The following is a 21,617-nucleotide window of genomic DNA, read 5'->3' as shown; positions in this document are numbered from 1 at the left end:
TCATACACTCCTATCCTGGCCTCCGTGATGTGAATGACTCGGCCCTGTCATGTCCTCCCTACACAGTCCACTGAGACCATTAAAACCATGTATGTCAGGTATTTTGTCCAAGCAATGAGAAAAGTAACTAGTGCAGATGCCTTAAAAGGGACACCTCCACCAAGACTGGAGAAAATGAGAACTGACTTTACTCTGGCTTAAATGAATGCCAGCTAGAGCTGAAACATCCTTGCTCCATCCCCACACATGGGCAATTTCCAAAGTTGTCTCCTGTGCATTCGCAAACACAATGTCTATGGAAACCGTAGCCTTGTGCATTGGAAAAGGTCAATTAGAAATTCTGGAATCCAGTCCTGCCTCTGATAATGACCATGGAGCTAGTTAGTCACTTGTTCTTTATGAACGTCAGCTTGAATTTTTGAACAGTGACGATAATCCTTCCTCTTGGGCATAATGTAAGAATCAAAAATGGGCCAATATGCTTAAAAAAACTTATTGAACTTTGGGGAAATATAAGACGTTTTTATTCCTTTCGAAAGATATCTCTTCCATGATATAGTTGGAGCCAGTGCCTGCTTGGTGACAGTTTTTAAGAGTTCCTTATCCATTTGGTAAGGATTTTCTTTCCCATTGTCCTGGGAAATTTGAACATCATCTCACAGGAGACTTAAGTAAAAAAAAAAAAAAAAAAAAAATTCTGTAGCCACAGCTTTTCTTTGGATGCTTCAGACACTGAATGACCTAGCTAGATATTTTTCTAGTGGAGTAAAAGAAAATAATTCAAAGCCACTAAATTAACCCTGGATCTTGATGAAATGATTATGAGTTTTTTTCTGGCTCTCTAGTAAGTCAGGGTGAGTAAGAATAGTACATACTCCCTTTTTATGTGGAAGTAATTCTGCAACAGCCTCCCAGATCTCTGAGTGACTGCAGCCCAGTTTCCTAGTGTCTCTAGTGCTGAAAGTATAGGTTTTGTGAAAACAGAGTCTTTATTATTATTGTTGTTGTTGTTGTTGTTTGAAACAGGATTTCACAATGCACACCAGTTAGCATTGAACTCATGATTTTTCTCATCTTAGTCTTCTGAGTGCTGGCGTTACAGATGTCTACCCTGAAGCCTAGCAAAGCAGTTAGGTTTAGGAACAAGATTTCATACTGTTCACAGTCATTCAGGAATATAGGTCCAGAACTGCTCAGGATGAAGGGTCTAAAGAGAGAACTGTCGAATCTCTCCTCCTTCAAGGTATTATTCACAGTGCAGACAGGCAGACGGGAATGTGAGAGGATATAGCAGTTCGTTGTAAAGAGTCCAGTGAACAAATGCAGAGGACCTGAAGAGGAAGGAGATGAGTCTCACCTAAGGGCTGAGGGGAAACTTTTGCAGAGTTGGAATGGCTGCTGCTTGGAATTTGAAGGGTGAACAGGGGTTTACCTAGCAAAATGTCTCCCGGCAGATTTCTTGTTTCTATTTTGATCAACTTGTGTTGATCAAAATTGTCTTCATAAGCACATAAACATTTCTGTTTAAACTATAATTAGACGTTTAATTTAAAGACAATCAGAACAAAAAGAATTTTGTTATCCTTTATGAAAGGATTATGAAATCACCAGGATCTTCTAAACATCTTCATGCTTGGTTATTCTGTGGTCACTTTACCCAAAATTATTTTACTTCTTTTTCTACTTATTAATTATTTCCAGTTCACATACACAGACATGAGTTTCTAGAAAACAGGACATGAGTTTGAAATTCAAAATGTGCTGAGTTAGAGTCTGAAGGCTTGTACCACATGCTTGTATGGCATAGATACTGAAATTATTCTTCCTCATGGTATGTTCTACATGCTAGCTAGGATTCTTTCTTTTTTTTCAAGCTGCTGCTTGATTCATTATTTTTGATATCTACCCCCTTGTCTCCCAAAGTCTTAGACCTACAGCCTCAACCATGATATATGGCACTGCCGCCATCCCAATCGCAGGTTTTTCCTTCTCCCAGGATTTCATCATCCCTGCTCTATTGCTATCTACATCTTTTGTTCGGGCTTTGAAACCTCATTGCACCACACTGAGGCATACTTTCCTGATAGCATGCTAAATGGAATCTCCTGTGGCTTATTGTACTTGTAATAGATGACAGTATCACCAGCCAGCAGTACCTGCTGAGGTTCATCCAGACCTCTGCCTTCCTGTGAAGTAGCTCACTTAGTTTTGCCATCTACCGTTCCACTATGTGTCAGGTACTCTTCCTCTGGCTTAATGGGTGTCTGTGCAATTCCCAGAAGTTTACTTTTCTGAATGACGACGTTACTGGTTGACTCTCGTCTCCTGTCTCGATTGTGCAAGAACTGGGCAAGAGTCACAGACTTGCCAACAGGGTGAAGGAGCATCAAAGTCAGCAACTGTCTCGCTGTGGAAGGAACTGGATGAGATGTGCTTCAAAGAGCTTGCAGCAATTTATATTTTCATTAGGGTTACATAAGAAGCCCCGAGGGCTCACATTGTTTATATTGGACCTACTGTTTTATATTTATTGTAATCATGACTAATTAATAATACTTGTTACTATTTGTCTCGTCATACCTAATTTTTGTAAACTTGACATACCTAGGAAGAAGGAATCTCGATAGAGGAATTGCTTCTTTGTGCGTCATTTTTGCTGGTCATTTGTTTTCTTGATTCCTGACTGATGTGGGAGGGCCAAGTTCTCTGTTGGCAGTGCTATCCCTGGGCAGGTGGGCCTGGACTATGGAAGAAAGGTAGTTGAGCAAGCCAAGGCCGAAAGCCAGTGAACAGTGTTCTTCCTTGGTCTCTGCTTCAGGCTCCTGGTCCAAGTTTATGCCTTAACTTCCATCAATGATGGACTGGAACCAATTATCTGAAATAAACCTTTTCCCCCTCAAGTTGGTTCTGGTCAGTGTTTTACCTCCGCACCAAAAAGCAACCCAGGATGTGTATTAACTGAATTTTATTAGGGATAAAATTAAATCTTCAGATCAACTTCAGCATAATTTATATCATTATTATGTTGAATTTTCTAACTTACGAACACAGGAGTTTCTATATGTATGTGAGTGGCAGTTTTCCTTCAGTGTTTTCTGACTTGAACCAGTGTTTCCATGCATGTTTTGGTAAATATATTCTTAAGCATTTTTCATCTTTAGAGCGTTAGTAAGTGGCAATATATCTATTAATTTTTTGCCAGCTGAATGAACATATATTATATTTTACTATGATCTTGTTTTGGCCACTAAAATAATTAAATATTTCTTTGTTCACTCATTGATTATTATTTCTTGTCCTCTAGAGTATCTGCTCATGATTCTTTACTCTTCAAAGGAATGCTTTTCAGTTTTCCCGATTGTATAGTGTTTCTTCTTGCTGTAATCTATCATTTTTCTTCTCGTTCTGTTTGTTTGTTTGAGATACTCTCCCCATACAGCCCCAAATCTTGGTGATCCTCTTGCCTCAGACTTTCTAGTGATGTAGTTATGGGTGCCAACTACCATGCGTGGCTTTAAAACTTTTCTTTAAAGTGTTTTTGTTTATGTGAACAACTTTTCAAGCTTGAGTATTATTAAAGTTATCAATATTTTGACTTACCATCAATTAATTTTATATTATACTTTGGGCCTAGATATAATTTGTTTATGAGTGAGCTTAATCAAGAGCATATTTTCATTGGAAATCATTTTGAAAATAGAAAAGTTAAGCTTCCTCACTCTTCTGGATAAGAAGAAGGGATTTTCACTCTATCATCTTTCCTAAGCCTGGGAAGATAGTTCAGTGAGAGAGTGCTTGCCTCAAATGAGTGTGGCCCCTGGTTCAATCCCTAGCTCAGCAAAAACAGGCAGCCATGAAACCCAAGAAAGTGTAAGCCAAAAGAAAAATTCTAAAAAAATATTCTGTACATTTTCCAATTATCTAATAATATTTCTAGACGTTTTGAAAGAAACAAAACCACACCATTTGTGAGTAGGTGTTCTTCATTTGAAAACTAATAAAAAATGAGTTCTTGAAGCATAATAAGATAACGACTTCCCCAGATTATGACCAAAAGCTAAGGAATTTCTGTCCCATGGACTGTGGCAGTATCTGGTTTAGACTGTTTAAAGTTACAGTAGGGCTGAGTCCAGTGCAAAGCTGGTGTCTTTCTTCTATTAAATAAGGGGAATTTAGGGCCAAAAATGTAAGTAATCGCTCTGGATTGAGTTGTACTATTGAGCTTCCACAATGAAGACTGGAGTATTCCCTTGGCAAGCACATTTCCTAGCATCTGGTAAAAGGATCTGGGTCTTCCATGCATCTTTATGTCTGGAAAAAAGAAATCAAGCTCCTTTAAGTAAATGTGGTGTGGTAGATGCAAAGACAAATTTGTTAAGCTGCCTGTCTCCTTTGCCAGCCACAGTAGTTCAGCTGTCTCTTTATGATGGAAGCATTTTGTTTTTTCAGTTTTTGAAAATTTCATACACATATATGATGTGTCTTGGTCATAGCCACCTCCCTCCCTCTTCAGCCCCCACCCTCCCCAATACATCTCTCTCCCAAATTCATTTTTTTTGTCATGACCCACTGAATCCAATTAGTGCTGCCCATCTGCACATGGATATAATGTCACCCATTGGAGCATAGGCAACCTACCAGGGCCACCCACCCATTCAAGGTGACTCTACCTTCCTCAACAGTCATCAACAAACTGCCAGGAATTCCCCAGCTAGTGACAGGTATCAGAAGCCTCTCCTCACTTAATGCTGGAATTTTTTATTGGCTTGATCTTGCACAGGCAATCATAACTGCTATTAGTTTATGTGTATAGCTGCCACGACATCTCCAGAAGAAAGCATTCACAGTATATACCTCCATCATTTGGCTCTTACATTCTTTCTGCCTTCTCTTCCATGATCTTCCCTGAGTCTTGGAGAGGGTGGTCGATATAGATGTCCATCTGTGGCCATGCACTCATAGGCATTTATTTTCAGCACTTTGAACTGTTAAGAGTTTCTTGGCAGTGGTAGCATACACCTTTAATCCCAGCACCCGGGAGGCAGAACCAGGCGGATCTCTGTGAGTATGAGGCCAGCCTGGTCTACAGAGTGAGATCCAGGACAGGCACCAAAACTACATAGAAGAAACCCTGTCTCGAAAAAGCCAAAAAAAAAAAAAAAAAAAAAAAAAAAAAAAGAAAGAGTTTCTGCATTAGCCATTCCTGCCATAAAGAGCATCTCTGACCAAGTTTGAGAGAGCACAGATCTGGGGATATAAACACGAATATTTAGAAGACAGTGACTGTTCAGCAAAACAGCAATAGGTTCTCTTCCAGGGCTGATGACTTTCCTAACCATGGGTTTTGACCATGCTCACAGTACTACATATGAATTCCCTCCTTTGTAGCAGACCTGAAAAATTCAATCAAGATAGCTTTTGCCCCCACCCCCCAGCCCCCCACATGGTCTTGTCACTGTGGTGCCAATGAGCACAATCTTGCCTGTGGCTCATGTTCTTTCTGATTGTGATTTTCTGCATTTTGATTTTCAATATGCAATTATATTTCACATATTGTTATGTTGTTATTTTAATGTTAAGGCATAAACCAAGTAGGGATTTTCTGGACTGGCAAAAATTAAAATTAATAAGAGCATGTATCTGCATGCACGTGTGGGCACACATATATAATTACTTCTATTTTAGTATGAAAATCCAGCAAGGATGAGCAGTTATGGGTAGGATAACCCATAGTATGAAACAATGCCAGATAAGACACTAAAAGTACCATAATATTTTCAAGGATTTAGAAACCACTTTAGGAATATCCCACTATCTTGGCTCGGTGTGAATGGAGATGGCTTTCACTTTTTCAACCACAGACCTGTGCTTTCTTAGACAACCATCTATAGTTGTGAAAACAGCTTTCTTCTCCTCTTTCCCAGCATTCCTGCAGTGGGTGGGCACCATCCCTGATGGTCAGGCACTGGTGGTACCATGTCAACAACATGATACCCTTATGGATCATTATGTGAAGTACTCACTGAACTATTGAAAACACCAGTTACCTAGCCCATCTATATGGGTAAAATCTTACTGTCACATCGAAGCAATATGAAAATCTACAACAATAGCAACAAAAACACAAAATAGGCTTGGGAAGTCCTTGAGCCCTTCCTCCATTTTCTTTTTTCCAAAGGAGCATCTTACTTCATCAAAGGTCTCCGTGCCATTTTTAGATTAAACACCTAGCCTTCGTTTATCTAGTATAAGCTCTTCAGGGCCTTTGCGCTTCCTGGCCATTCGCCCAACCCGGGAGGATGGCCCTACCTGACACTGTTGAGACCTTTCCTGGAAAGAATCTACAGGCTGAAGCCCAAGGCTGGAAGATTTTGTACAGACACCACTTTCTAAAGCACACAGCAGGGTGAGTTGCCAGGTTGGCCTGAACCTGACAGCACTTTGCTAATGCTTTCCAGAACCCTCCAGTCTGCTGCCAACCATTACTACAAATTTTTCCTTGGAAGAATGCATTTAAGGGAAGAGTTACAAAAAGGATGGCAGCGTTGATGGGAACTTTATTGTGTTCTTAAGCACTAAGTTATCTGGGTGACACTGAAATTGACTCCCACTTCTAAAAGTTCCGACAGTAACACATGTGCTTTTGTGGTTTGCACTTTGCAGAAATAAAATTCTTCTGTGAGACTCCAGCTATCGCTGACATTGTCATCCTGGTGGATGGGTCATGGAGCATTGGGAGATTCAACTTCAGGCTGGTGCGGAATTTCTTGGAAAACCTGGTCACAGCATTCAACGTGGGCTCAGAGAAGACACGAATTGGTATACCTTATGGACCATAGAAGCTAGTTGATATTGCAAAATTTCTGGGAAGATTCTTAAGAAATTCAGAAACCCTTTACGAAGCTACTTTCAAAGTTATTGAAGGATCAACTACACTGTTGTTCCTGAACACACATATTCAGATCAATAAATATTTATTCCTAACAATTTTATATTGTCCCTACAAATTTTCCAATTCATGCTGCCATTCACTTGACTATTGAAAACATTAATTCTCTGTGTTTATCCCTCTTTTTAATATTAATTATAATGAAGCTTTAGAACATAGCTTGCATAAGAATTTATCACACAGCCATCTGTGTTTAAAAGAAGCAGCCAAGTCCAGGGAAATGTTGCACTGAAAAGCTGGAAATAATATCTTGGCATTATAATCTTTGTCAAGGTAATTCTAGTTAAGATAGAAAGAAAAAAAAACTCTTGTAAATCTTTGTGTCATATTCTAAGCAATAAAATAATATATTTTCTATAAAAAAGTCATAACTTTTAAGTAATTATTAAAGAATATCATTCCTTTGAGAATGAAAGGACACAAATCTGAACCTTTCATCTACACATGACCGGCCTTTTTGCATTTAAGTGCCAAATACCTTGTTATTGGATAACTTCTAAATAACTAGAAAATATGTGAACTCCCTCCACTCCTAGATGCATCCATCTAGACTCCTTTAGCTGATGCCAGGACTTCTCTTTGAAAGCACATTGCCAGGCAAAGAAAAAGACGGTAGACAGATTATGCCTTGAGTCATCATGCTTTTGAGAGTGGTCATGTGATCCTGAGCAGCATGTAACTTCCAGTTTTCTCTTCCTTGTCTCCAGGATTGGCACAGTACAGTGGGGACCCCAGAATAGAGTGGCACTTGAATGCCTTTAACACCAAAGATGAAGTGATTGATGCTGTCCGAAGCCTTCCCTACAAAGGAGGGAACACTCTAACAGGTATGTTTTCTTCAATGCTCATTCTTAGCTAAATATTTTGCTGAAGAGCAATTATATTACTTTATTTTGCTCTTTTTTAAGAGGTGGCATAGTGTTTTTTTTTTAAACCATGTAACATCAAAAGCTCTTAGATGGCCTTTTTTTTTTTTTATCAAACAGATTATTAAGACTTAATCTAATCCAATCCAAGATATACTGATTTTATACTTAGATTCTGAGGAGTGATGACAGAAAAATATTAAAAATGTTGGTTTTCCACAGTTAAACAACTACATTTTCTTTTCTTTCTTTTTTTAAGATTTATTTATTTATTTATTTATTTATTTATTTATTTATTTATTTATTATGTATACAGTGTTCTTCCTGCATGCCAGAAGAGGGCACCAGATCTCATTACAGATAGTTGTGAGCCACCATGTGGTTGCTGGGAATTGAACTCAGGACCTCTGGAAGAACAGCCAGTGCTCTTAACCTCTGAGCCATCTCTCTAGCCCCACAACTACATTTTCTATACAAGTAGGAAACTTGCTATGTTCAGTAAAACACTGCAATTCATAGCACACAATAGCCTTGAATCTGGACCCAGGTGTTGGCAGTGTTCATTGGCATGGTGGGGCATGATGGTACACACAGTGCTGTGTGCATATTACGCATCCAGAAGTAAGGCTGCAGCGATGCATTGTGTGATGCGATATGGGTGAGTGCATCCAGAAACACCTCAGATTCATTACATATCATTTATTTATCCATCTATCTATGTATCTAGTTATTTGTATTTTCTTGAGACAGTGTCTCACTATGTGGTCCTGGCTTGCCAGGAACTCTTTGTGTAGACCAGGCTGACCTCAGACTCACAGAGGTCATCCTGCCTCTGCCTCCCCAGTGCTGGGATTTAAGACGTGTGCCCTCTTGCCTGACTCATTGCATATTTGATTTTGAGTTAATTTGTGGTCCAATGTATTTGGAAATCTTAGCTGTTGGTGAACTTTTTTTTTTTTTTTTTGGCCAGCCTCATGATCCCAGATATCTAGGGGTTCATGTGACCCACAGTTTAGGAAGCTAGGCTCTAGAAGAAAATGAAGCCATCATGGAAGCCATAGCTGTCAGCAGCTGCCTGGTGTTTGCCATCTTGGTAGTCTCTCCTTTCTCTTTCTGGAGACAGCTTAGCTATGTAGAATAGGCAGAGTTGGAACTCAGCAATCCCTTGCCTCTGCCTCCTGAGTGGTGGGATTCTGAGTGTGCATCCTCACACTCAATGTTACCTTATTTTTAATTAATGATTTTTTTCTCTTCCTTATTTGAAACTTCAATTACTAATTATCATGAAAATATTTGAAGACTTTTAACCCACTAGTATTTTTAATAAGTGATTAATATAAGAATATTTATATTAAAATTATGTGTGGCCTGAGCATAAGTGGTTTGTGTAGATGTGATTTATTTCAGATTATTTTAGTTTTTTAGTGCACTAATGAGTTTAATGAATAAAGTAGATGACATAACAAAGGAACAGTACAAGGAGAAAGATGGAAATTCAATTAAAAGATCCAAAAGAAATGCTAGCTGTAGGAGGGGAACAAAAACCAAATAAACATCCACTATAAAACAAATGAAGAACATATTTGATGCGTTTAGTAGACTGGCCATGACTCATGAAGAATCTCTAAGCTTGACGAGCTCTGTAACAGAAAAGAGGGAAAAAAAACCCCAAACTAGAAATCCAAGGACTATAGAACAGCTGTATAGACACACGGATAACAGGAATTCCAGAAGAGAAGGGAGAAGGATGAAGACATAGCACTTGAGATAATAATAATATTCCCCAAATTAATGTCAAGCACCAAATTCTAGATTCAAGCTCCCTCTTTCTTTCTTTCTTTGTTTCTTTGTTTGTTTGTTTGTTTGTTTCTTTCTTTCTTTCTTTCTTTCTTTCTTTCTTTCTTTCTTTCTTTCTTTCTTTCTTTCTTTCTCTTTCTCTCTCTCTCCCTTCCTTCCTTCCTCCCTCCCTCTCTCCCTCCCTTCCTTTCTTCCTTCCTTCCTTTCTTTTTTTTTGATTCTGGGGATTGAACCCAGGACTTTGTACAGGTTAGACATGGGTTCTACCATAGAGCCACATCTCCAGCACCATTTGAACAGATTTTTAACCTTAGAATAGCTGTTGCTTTCCACTAGCATATGGTTTGGATGCTCAGCTTTAGCCACGAAGATCTTAGTATGGACTTTTAGGCAAACTGTTGGCAACTTGATAATTAATCTCCTTGCTGATTGGAAGCATACCCTAGTGGAATTGTTAATACCTGTGAAGAATTATTAAACACAGATATAATATTGCATGTTTTCTTACTCCTTTCCAGGTGAAAATTGCCCCAGAAAGTAGTAGCATGAGTTTAGACCTCAGTTGGGCATGTAGATTCATGGTTAATTCAGTGAAGCATGTGTGAGGCTCTAGAGTCAATCTTTAGTCTTGGTCCCCAAGTAAAGGAAATGAATAAATAAGATCTATGACAAAGAAAAAGGGAGAGGTTTTATCATCTAACCTAATTCTTGATACTTAACAAGACTACAGTAAATGTTTGTTGAGTGATTTGGTGCTCTAAACAATTTCTTGCAATAAAGAAGGTTGTTGTTTTATATATTAATTTTAAAAGAAGAAAAAGAAAAACAAAGAAAATATTTCTTAAATAGCTTTGTGAGAGACAAAAATGCTTGTTAAAGATTCATCCACAGAAGTGTATAAGTTAAGATGGATGAAATGCGTTATTCTGCAGTAATTAGACTGTTATTGCTATGTTTTCCATTCTCTGAAGAAAAGAAGTCTAAGGAAGAATCCAGACTGTGTTGTCATCTATGTTGTATACTCCGATGCAGTAGAGGTTCTCTTTTTTATTACTTTTATTCTAGTGGATTTGGGTTTTTCATTAGCTCCTGTCAAATTGTTGTGAAAATGAAGCCTCACATCTAATGAAAACCCTTTTAGCTCTACTCATCACGGGGATACGATTTCCAAACCAGAATACTCTAATTAGAAATGTTTGGTTTGTGTTTATTTCTCCTAGGTCTTGCTCTGAACTTCATTTTTGAGAATAGCTTTAAACCAGAAGCAGGATCGAGGAGTGGGGTTTCCAAGATTGGCATTTTAATCACAGATGGAAAATCCCAAGATGATATTATCCCACCGTCTAGAAACCTCCGTGAATCTGGTGTAGAGCTGTTTGCGATAGGTATGCTTTTCTTTTAAAATCTCATTTAGTTATGTATGTGTTTACTGCTTGTTTATTTAGCACGTATCGGTGGAAGTGTGTGTGTGTGTGTGTGTGTGTGTGTGTGTGTGTGTGTGTGTTCAGAGGATAACTTGTGATGATTGGTTCTTTGCTTCCACCGTGTGAGTCCCAAGAATGGAATTCAATGGCTTGGCAGGAAGTGCCTTTCCCCTCCAAGCCATCTAACCAATTGTTTGTTTTTAAGACAGATTTGGCTAGTAGCTGACATTGCTCTTGAACTTGTGATCCTCTTTCTGTTTGAGTGTTGGGATTACAGGTGCCAACACACCCAACCGCAAGATGTTGCTATGTGTCTCGAATGGTCCAGCTTCCGTTGCGGATATAGGTACATACCGTTAGTGCAACATGCACTACTTCAAAAGCCAGAGGCTAGAGCACTTTCTGTATCAGGCTTTCTATCTGAGTCCAGCTTCCTTGCATTTAAAATAAGAGTGATTCTGTCACGCACACCACAGTGTTTGGAACTTTTAAGACAAACACTGAGCACCAAACTTTTGAAAAGGCATATAGTGATGTGCTAAAGTTAGGTTCACATTTGTTTCCATTTAGTCAGCGAGGATTTGCTCTTCAGGGTCAGTTTATAGCTGTCTGCTAGTTGTACTAGAAGAAATCACTTCCCACATACTCAAGGACTTAGGAGGCCTGTGGCTATTAAAGACATGTGGTGTTGCCAACTTACATCAAGCACTCTCAAAGCTATCATTTTATGAAAGAGCATATATACAACAGATCCAGAGTAATTACAAAATATTTACATGATAAGCTTTGCCTTCAATCAAAATGTTTACAGTTTCTCTGGCAAGAGGAAGGTCTTCTGTTTAGCAGAGACCAATAAACTCTGGCAGAAAACAAAACAAAACAACAGCCTGATTCCCAAGGACACCGCAACATTAATCAAAATGGTGTAGCAAATCCCTCACCAGGGCTCTGAAGACACTTACAGTCTCTTGATATGAATGGCCCACTTAGTTATATTTTACACAGTTAATTATTCTTCTGTCAATCTTTAGTCTCATTAGGATGTTCTTATCAAGAACCTGCTTCAGTCTTTTCATAGACTTTCTGTATTCTTCATCAGCAGAGAATACTTTCAGGTTCTACAGAGGTCAGAAAAGATAACAGTGGATACAGTATTGAAATGGACTCCAGGCTTCTGTTCCAATCCTAATTTCTTAGTTAGGGTTTCTATTGCTATGAAGAGACACTGTGACCATGGCAACTCTTATGATGTTTAATTGGAGCTGGCTTATGGTTCAGCGGTTTAGTCCATTATCAGCATGGCGGGAAGTGTGGCAGCATGCAGACAGACATGGTGCTGGAGAGGTTGCTGAGAGTTCTACATCTGGATCCTTAGGCAGCAGGAATGTAGAGTGAGCCACTGGGCCTAGGTTGAACTTCTGAAACTTCAAAGCCCACTTCCAGTGACACACTTCCTCCCGCAATGCCACACCTACTCCAACAAGGCCATACCTCCTAATAATGCCACTCCCTATTGGCATATGGCTTCTACTTTATTCAAACTACCACACTACTAAATTGAAATAGCTAGGGAGAAGGTGTCTGGCAAGCTATACTTTAAAAATATACCCAGATCAGGCTACATATAGTGGTGTATGCCTTTAATTACAGCCCATGGGAGGTAAAGGTAGGCAGATCTCTGTAAGTTCCATGCCAGCCTGGTCCACACAGAGAGTTCTATACCAGCCAGGGCTATCTGTGAGACTCAGTACTTTGAAAATGCTCTTCAGGGTTGAGAACTACTGACAGACCCATTAGAGTACCCTCTCCATGATGGCTGATTCATTTTTCTCCTTAGAGAAAGATCTTAAAAGATTCCTGTTTACACATTTTATTTTATTCTTTTTTTTTTTTTTTATAGTAGAGCAGGTTGCTGCTTGGTCACTATTTTTTAGGACTTTTTTTTTAAAGAAAGGAAAACATTTAATTGGGGCTTGCTTACAGGTTCAGAGGTTTAGTCCATTGTCATGATGGTGGGAAGTATGGCAGCATGCAGGTAGACATGGTGCAGGAGAAGGAGCTGAGAGTTCTACATCTGTATCAGCAGGCAGCAAGAAGAGAGCTTTTTTTTTTTTTTTTCAAGACAGGGTTTCTCTGTGTAGCTTTGTGCCTTTCCTGGAACTCACTCTGTAGCCCAGGTTGGCCTCAAACTCACAGAGATCCACCTGCCTCTGCCTCCCGAGTGCTGGGATTAAAGGCGTGCGCCACCACCACCTGGCTTGTTTGTTTTGTTTTTATGAGACAGGGTTTCTCTGTGTAGTTCTGGAACTCACTCTGTAGACCAGGCTGGCCTTGAACTCAGAGATCCACCTGCCTCTGAGTACTGAGACTAAAGGTGTGCACCGCCACTGCTGGCATAGGACTTAGTTCCTACAGTGTTTGATATGTCTGACAATAGTTGCAGAAACCATTGACACTGTATTCTTCCTTTCTTTTCCAACTCCCTGCTCCCTCTTTAAACAGTGAGTCACTGGAGGGTAAGATGGTACCTTCATCTCTCCTTCTCATACCCCACCCAGTGTCGACACTTGCCAAGTGCTCTGTAAATGACCTGGTGGTCTAAAATATTTCAAAGATAGCATTCTTACTCTTTGCATTGAAAATCAAGATGCTCATAAATGGTGCATCTAAGAGAAGTATATTATTTTTGTTCAAGTAAGCAGGGGATATTGTTTTGAACTGTACAACTGTTACTGCTGCATTTTCCCATTCATAAAAGAGGGGATAAAAGAGGTCCAAGGGAAAAAAATTAAGAATGGATCATATTCAAACTTTGCTTTAGTTATTTTTGTATCCCTGTTATTTTGCTTGCATGTGGTTGTGGAAGACAAGGTGAGTATTGTATCCTAGTGGTATGGAGGAGCGATCTCATACCAGTTTTCAAGAGCCAGCTGTCCAGCTGTGCACACTGCAGCCCTCATCTGCATCTTTTGACCTCGCATAGATAGGTGCTTGACATAAGGTGTACGTATCTATATTATAGAAAATGATAGATACTGGAAATGAGGGCAGACAGATGACTGTTGAGTATTGAGCAGCATACTCCTGGAACACAGAAGGGCAATAAACCAGGCTATCATTTTCATCTTGGGAACTGATTCAGTTGCTTTTACTAGGCATTAACATTTATTGCTCTGAAGTTGAACAGTGCATCTTTCAGAGCTGCCAGTGAGAGAGAAAAAATGCCTATACTCCATTCTTAGACTTGCTGTTCAGATTGTGGGTTACAGAATGCTTTATTCAAGACTCACTCGCTTCACTGTGTGCCAGGCATTGTGGTGAACTCTGGGACGCAAAGATGAGTGGCACAAAACTCCTGACTGCACAAATTCTTTCCAAGTCATCACCACCATTTCCTTTATTTTCCATGCAGTTGCAACAGTCCAACTATTTTATTCATGAAGACAGGGAAGCAAAAATATGGGAAGGGAGAGAGACGAAATCTTTTCTGTCAAGTGTAGACTTGCAGGACATGAGAAAACATTCTCTCCACTAAGTTTTAGCACACACTCGATGTTAATATTGACTCAGTTGTGTATTCTAGAAGTCCTTTGGCAAGAAACTTCAGATAGCATTTCTGTAAGTCCGTCATCCAGTAAAGAAAGCCTCCGCCGAAGAGCAAAGCAAATGGAGGATTATTTTGTGTATTTATCCTGAATTTTATGCTTTTGTTACTAATCCTTAGAAGAGTGTTTAAACACAACTTAGTGAATTCATCTAGATGTTATTTGAACTTCTCTGGAAACTTCCTGGAAATGAGCAATGTTCTTGCTCGTGCAGCCTCCTAATCACATAATTCAGTGACTACTAAAGCTTTCTTACTTAGCATGCTGAGTGTGAAAGAAGTGTACTTGGCCCAGCCAGGAATATAAGAAGTCACCTGTGCTGCTCCGGGCATCTCTAACGGGCATCTAAAGTGCCCCTCTTTAATACCCTCAGATGGTTGACACTGCAGGAATTTCTAAAGAAATCCTCCTTGTTTGCTGACGCTTGGAGAAATCTCCCCTCACACCCATGAAACCTGGTCATGTGCCTCTCCTTTTCCATCTCCAAGTTCCTTTGCTCTTTGTGATGTACCATTGGAGAGGCAGTGCGGTGTCGTGGAACCACCGCACGCTTTCCAGTCGCATGTCCTTAAGACAAGTTCGTGAACTGTGTGTGTGTAAGCAGAAACAACAATGGTTGTGAGGATTGAGTGCATCGATGACATGGACAACGCAGTGCTAGGGGCAGAGTAAACATACTGCAAGTGTCTCCAGCCACTGCCCTTTGTCCTATGATTTTGCACTGTCTTCCAGACACTCAGCATTCTGCTTTACCTGTGGTGATGGAATTCAATAGAGACTGTAGAAGGAACAGAACTTCCTTATGTGATCCATCAAAATTTGTAGAGATCACTGGGCAGTAAATTGTGTTTGAGTCCATTAAAAAATATCTTCACCCATATTTCCCTGTAGTTTAGTACTGTATAAAATAATTATGTGTATAAAGTTTTCATTCTAGTAGTATTTCTCAGTTTTATTTTTTTGAGGCGCAGCATCTCACATTATAGATCAGGCTCGCCTGGAACTCACAATGTAGCCCAAGCTAGCCTTGAACTCATGACAGTCCTTCGCCTCTGGAGTGCTGAGATTATAAGCATGCTTCTGAATGTAAATAAACTTATTTTGCAGAAGTTTAAACCTGAAGATGGATAGTTTTGGTACTAGTTTAGTTATTCTTGATTCTGCAATACTTGTGTAAGATAGAAGTTATGGCGCTAGAGAGATGGCTGAGCGGTTAAGAACACTGGCTGCTCTTCTAAAGGTCCTGAGTTCAATTCCCAGTAACCACATGGTGGCTCACAGCCATCTGTAATGGGATCTAATGTCCTCTTCTGGCTTGCAGGCGTACACGCAGGCAGAACACTGTAGACATGATAAATAAATAAACCTTTAAAAAAAAGATAGAAGTTATATCCAGTTATCTTCCTGTTGGGGTGTGTTGAGGAAAATCACTACCTAATTACTTAGGAAACAACTCACATGAAATATTCCCTTTTTCATTTCCTTTGGTTTTTAAGTAGAGCCTCACTATGTAGTACTACTTTTTGGTCTAGGATTTGCTCTGTAGACCAAGCTGGCTGTGGATTCACAGAAATCTGCCTGCCTTCGCCTCCCAAGTGCTGGGAGTCTGGGTGTGTGCCATCACACTCCACCAATGCTTTCTTCTGGAATTAAAACTAAACACTCAAATGAATAAATACCGTGCATTCAGTATATCCCCTCAACCCTCCCACCCTGCCTTTTCTTTCACCTTCCCCTTTTGAGAGTCCCCCTCCTTCCCCTAAAAAGTTTGGTTTGTATTTTCACGTCATATTTATGAACAAGATTTTATATATGTACCTAAAATCTAGGACAATAAATGAGAAAAATACAGTATTTGCCTTTCAGAGACTGGCTTAATTAATATGATTATCTCCATTTACATCCACTTTCCTGTAAATGACATACTTCCTCCCTGTGGCTGCAAAATATTGTCATGTATATACACCACATTTTCTTCAGTGTTATTGGACCCATAATTCGATCCAACCGTCCAAGTAGAGGACGCTTTAGTTGTGGTAAAGACCGACTGGGTGGATTCCACTACAGTTGGTCTTTCTAATGGGGCATCGAGATCATCCTCCTCCCTCTCATTCTCAATGGCAGGGGTTAAAAATGCTGACCTGAATGAGCTGCAGGAGATCGCCTCTGAGCCGGACAGTACTCACGTATACAATGTTGCTGAATTCGACCTGATGCACACGGTAGTGGAGAGCCTGACCAGGACTGTGTGCTCCAGAGTAGAAGAGCAAGACAAGGAGATTAAAGGTAAGGAAGACAGAGAGGTCCTGTGGACGTGGGTAGCACAATGTGCACGGGTTTGCCATCGTCTTCACAGGTCTCTAAGCACACACACATATCTAGCACTGTGCATACAGCCCTATCACTGTGGACACTGAAACGCACATGAGAGAAAGCACATCCACAGGTTTACCATGCTCACAGTTCTGTTACCATGCACATAGGTTGATCACCATGCACATATGTCAATCATGGTGGGCACATGGACTAAGAAAACTCCTATTTTGTTTTTCAAGTTGACTTTCTTAATACTCCATTTCTTTCTGGTGCCTGAGTCATCAGTCAAAAGGAGACATACTCATTGGCAGTCTTGTGAGGGTAAGGGACACCTGCTTTGACCATTAGGGGCTTTTCTCTGATGGGTTAACATTTAAAACATTCTGTTCTTTAAATAAAATGCTTGATTTCGAGATAATTATATGATCACATAAGTTGTAAGAAACAGCACATAAAGAGTTAGCATCTTCTTTTCCAGCTTTCCCCTAATGGCAGCACCTTATAGAACCACCATAGCTTCAGTGTGCAATGAGTAGCAATAGATTCAGTATGGAAAACATTTCCATTACAGGAATACTCCTGCCGCTGTTCCCAAACAGTCTCACATCCTTTTAGCACCCTCTTGCTAAATCTTGACAGCCAATAGAGTGGTCTCCATTTCTATTCTTTTTTTTTTTTTCATTTCAAAACTATGATACAAATTAAATTATTGAATATTCAGCCTTTGGGGATTGGATTTTTTTTCATGCAGAATAATTCCCTGGAGATTTATCCACAGTATATGTGTATCAATAGCTCTTTGTTTTCATTGTAGGGCTATCTTCTGTAGCATGGATGTGCCACCATTTGTTTAAACATCTGCACGTTCTGGATGCTTTCCAGTTTGAGGCTACTATGATAAAGCTGCTGTGAATATTTGTTTATTGATTTTTATGTAAATATATATTTTAATTTCTCTGGAATAATGCCCAGGAATGCAGTGACTGAACAGTATCTTGAGTGCGTGTTTAGTTCAGTTTGGTTCTCATTAAGAAACTGTCAGACTATTTGTAGAGTCTACAATTTAATTTCCATGGCAACATGTAAGTGATCCAGTTGCTATGCATTGACACCGATATTCATGTTGTTTTTGGTTTTCTTTTAATTTAAGTCATTCTGGAAGGTTTATAGTCATACAACATTGTGGATTTTGATTTTCATTTTCATTTCTCTTATGGATGGTAATATTTGCTTGTCTTCTCTTCTGTTTGTCCTCTGAGGTGAAACACCTCTAAAGACACATCCATTGCAAAGACATGAGGCATTTCCTAGTTGAATGTTGTGCATCACCATCAATTCAGTATAATTCTGTAGTTTCATTTCAGGCTCTTTGGCCTGTTCCTTTAGGTCATCTTGTCAAACTTTCTTCCAATAATAATTTTTAATTTACTGTAGCTATATAATGTCTTTAAATTGTGTAGACTTGAGTTCTTCCATTTCATTATTATTTATTTATTTACAGATTTCCGTGACTTCTATGTAAACATCAGATTACAGCCTTTGGGAGTTGATTCTCTCCTCTCCTCCCACTTTATAGAGACAGTGTCTCTCTTGTTTCTGCTGCTGTGCTATTTGAGGCTGGCTGGGCAAGACATTCCAGCCTAGTTCTGCTATCTCTCTCTCCCATGTCCCTGCAGGAATTGTGGGGTTGCAGATGCAGACCACCATACCCTTGGGTTCTGGGGACCTAACCTAGGATGTGACTTGGGAAGCTTGTGCTTTTACCCATTGGGCCGTCTTCTCAGTCCTTGATTACTCTTTTTACGTTCTTAAAAACTCTTTCCAATTCTTTTATTTGTTTATTTATTTTTATTCATTTTACATACCAACCACAGATCCCCTTTCATGCCTTCTCCTGCTCCTCCCCGGCCTCCCCCTCTGACCCACCCCATCCCATTTCTTTATTAATCTACTAAATACTAGGATGTCTTTATTCCATAAAAACTGAACTTGGATTTTTGATAAGAAATGCATCATATAAATTATCAGTTACCAATTATCCACTTGGGTGAAAGAATCATTTTTTTTTGGTATCTGGTCCATGAATATAGTACACCTGTCCATATGGTTAGATATGATTTTATTTCTTTCATTAGCATTTTATAGTTTTCAGGACTTATGAGTCCTATTCGCTTATTTACTATAAAGGCTTTGTTAGAATTCTACAAATTATTTAACTTTATATGAATGATTTTGATTGCATTTTTAATTTCAGTGTCCACATGTTTATTTCTTGCAAACAGAAATAAATTTGATTTTTGCATATTTATCATGTATACCATATATTTGATTTGAAATTACTAATTAGGTTAGGGGTTTTCTTCTGGATTTAAAATACTTTTTTTATATAGAAAATCATATAATTTACAAATGCAAATCATTTGTTTTTTCTTTTTTTATTTCTGCAACTTTTATTTCATATTCTTACCTTACTGCATTTGCTATAATTTTCCACACAAAGTTGCATGTAACTATTGCATAGAGATATTGTTGCCTAATCCTCTGCTGTAGAAAAACATTTTGGTTTTCAAGGAATTGGCCCATTTTATAAATGTTGGAGAATTGTGTAGAGTTCTTCACACTCTACCATTATATATACTCTTTTGATATCTGTAGGGTCTATAGTAATGACTTCAAATTTCTCTCTGTTATTGGTGAGTGACATGTACAAAATTCTCTTACCTTCAGCCATTTTTTTCTTTGCTACAACTGTGTGTAATAAACCGTGTTATTCCCTATTTCTCTGTATATGGTAGAATCATACTAGAAATTTTATAACTCCTGCTTCAGTCATCAAACAGAGTATCCTGGAAAAATGTCTCCTATAGCTCGGGGTACTGTTTGCACTTGCTGTGTTTCTGAGGATGGCCTTGAACTTCTGACTGCTTCCACTTTGCAGTACTGGGATTACAGCTGTGTGCCAGTATGCCCAGTTTATGGTGTTCTGGAGATTAGTTAGACCCAGGACTTCATGTATGATAGACAAGTACTCTGTCAACTGGGTTGCACCCCCATCTCATCTGTCAATCTGTCTCCCTCCCTCCCTGCCTCCCTCCCTCCTTCCCTCCCTTCCTCTCTCCCTTCTTTTATTTTACATTCTGTCTGCAGTTTCCCCACCCTCCTCTCCTTCCAGTCCCTCCCCCAACCTCCCCTCTGCTCCGTGATCCACTCCTGCACATTTCTATTCAGAAAAGGGCAGGCCTCTGCAGCTCATATTAAGCATAATTTGGAAAACTTAAGAGAATACATTTTATTATGTTTTCTTTATTTTGTGTTTTCTGATCGTTCTTTTTAAATAATTTTATTTCTAGTGAGAGAGCAACGTCCCTTTAGCCCCTTTAAAAGGATAGTCTGTTGGTGACAAAGTTTCTTCTTTTTTTTTTTTCTGAGAGTATTTTGGTTTTCCCTACATTGCTGACACATGTCTTTGCTGGATGTTGAGATCTTGTTAAACAATTTTATTTCTGAACATTTAGAGTGTGTCTCTTCCTCTTGGTTTCCAGGGTTTTATAAATTGTTTTCCTTCTCCAGGTAAGGGGTATTTCTTTATTTTAAAGACTTTTCCCCTTCATATTTAATGTTCAGAAGTTTGAGTGTGGTTGGCTTAGTGTGAATTCTTGTGTCTCTATCTTGTACAGAGTAAATTTTGTTTCTTCATATACTGCTTGAGTCCTAACTTCTTTTTCATCTTCCTTTAAGATTCTGATGTTATGAATTAAAGATATTTTGTTGTACTCCCACGTGTAGTTTGAGTCTCTGTTATTATCACTTGTAGCTCTTTAAAAAAATGTTCTGAGACAGGTTATGTAGCACAGACTGGCTTTGAACTAACTGTAGCTCACTTTGGCTTTGAACCCATCCTGCAACCAGGATCTAAGGATCTTGAATTCCTAATCTGCTCTATCCACCTCCTGATGTGCTGGGAGTGGTGGACCTCCACACCCAGTTCTGCTGAGTTTTGAGTCTGATTGTTCTTTCTTGTTTTGACCATGCTGTTTCTGTTCCAGCAAATAAGCTTGTTGATTCTTCCCTCTGTTCACACTGATGCTGTTGAGCCCATTCATTAATTTTACTAATGACTTTTTATTTTCTGGGAGTGTTATGTTGTTTTTGGTTTTAATCGTGTTTTTCATTGTCCGTTTGCATGAAAGCATTCCATGGTGGCTGCACTTTCTCTGATAGTATCCTGCCAAGAGTGGAGAGTGATACTGCATTGTTAGAAGTCTGGTTTACTTATTTTACCTACTTTAGTTTCTTAGGAGAAAAGGGCTACTTACTGGCCTGCTGTTAATCTACACCTTATTAGAGAAGCAGAAATCTCTCATTTTTGTTCCTGAGGTGGCCTCTACTGACAGTAGAATGGGAGTGGCCTCCATATTGTAGGAAAGTAGTGAAAGACCTGACACACGACTATATCTCCCCATGTGAAGGGGGCTTATATCATGACTAACAGGCTGGGCGGAGCTTAAGCAGACCCTTTCTGTGATCAATACTGCTGTCACAGATAGGGAAGATGGGGTAGGAAGGGTTTTCTTAATCTCCCTCTCACCCTGGCTTGGATGGAGGGATGGGGATGGATGTTGTGATACACTATGAAAACCAAATCAGAGTAGAATTTGGG

General features: G+C 39.3%; 1 protein-coding gene across 1 annotated transcript in view; it reads left to right on the top strand.

The window, feature by feature from the left end:
• Col14a1 (collagen type XIV alpha 1 chain) overlaps window positions 1-21,617 on the top strand; it is a 174,846-nt gene that overhangs the window by 52,134 nt on the left and 101,095 nt on the right. The window contains exons 6-10 of the mRNA XM_059247022.1: window positions 6,664-6,819; window positions 7,657-7,776; window positions 10,833-10,997; window positions 16,766-16,927; window positions 20,500-20,527. Coding sequence (XP_059103005.1) covers window positions 6,664-6,819; window positions 7,657-7,776; window positions 10,833-10,997; window positions 16,766-16,927; window positions 20,500-20,527 — 631 coding nt within the window. The remainder of the gene's footprint in view (window positions 1-6,663; window positions 6,820-7,656; window positions 7,777-10,832; window positions 10,998-16,765; window positions 16,928-20,499; window positions 20,528-21,617) is intronic.

The sequence above is a fragment of the Peromyscus eremicus genome, chromosome 20 (genome assembly GCF_949786415.1).
Source record: "Peromyscus eremicus chromosome 20, PerEre_H2_v1, whole genome shotgun sequence".
Classification (NCBI taxonomy): Eukaryota; Metazoa; Chordata; class Mammalia; order Rodentia; family Cricetidae; genus Peromyscus; species Peromyscus eremicus.
Note: the sequence above shows the minus strand (reverse complement) of the source record. Positions and strands in the feature narration are given on the sequence as shown.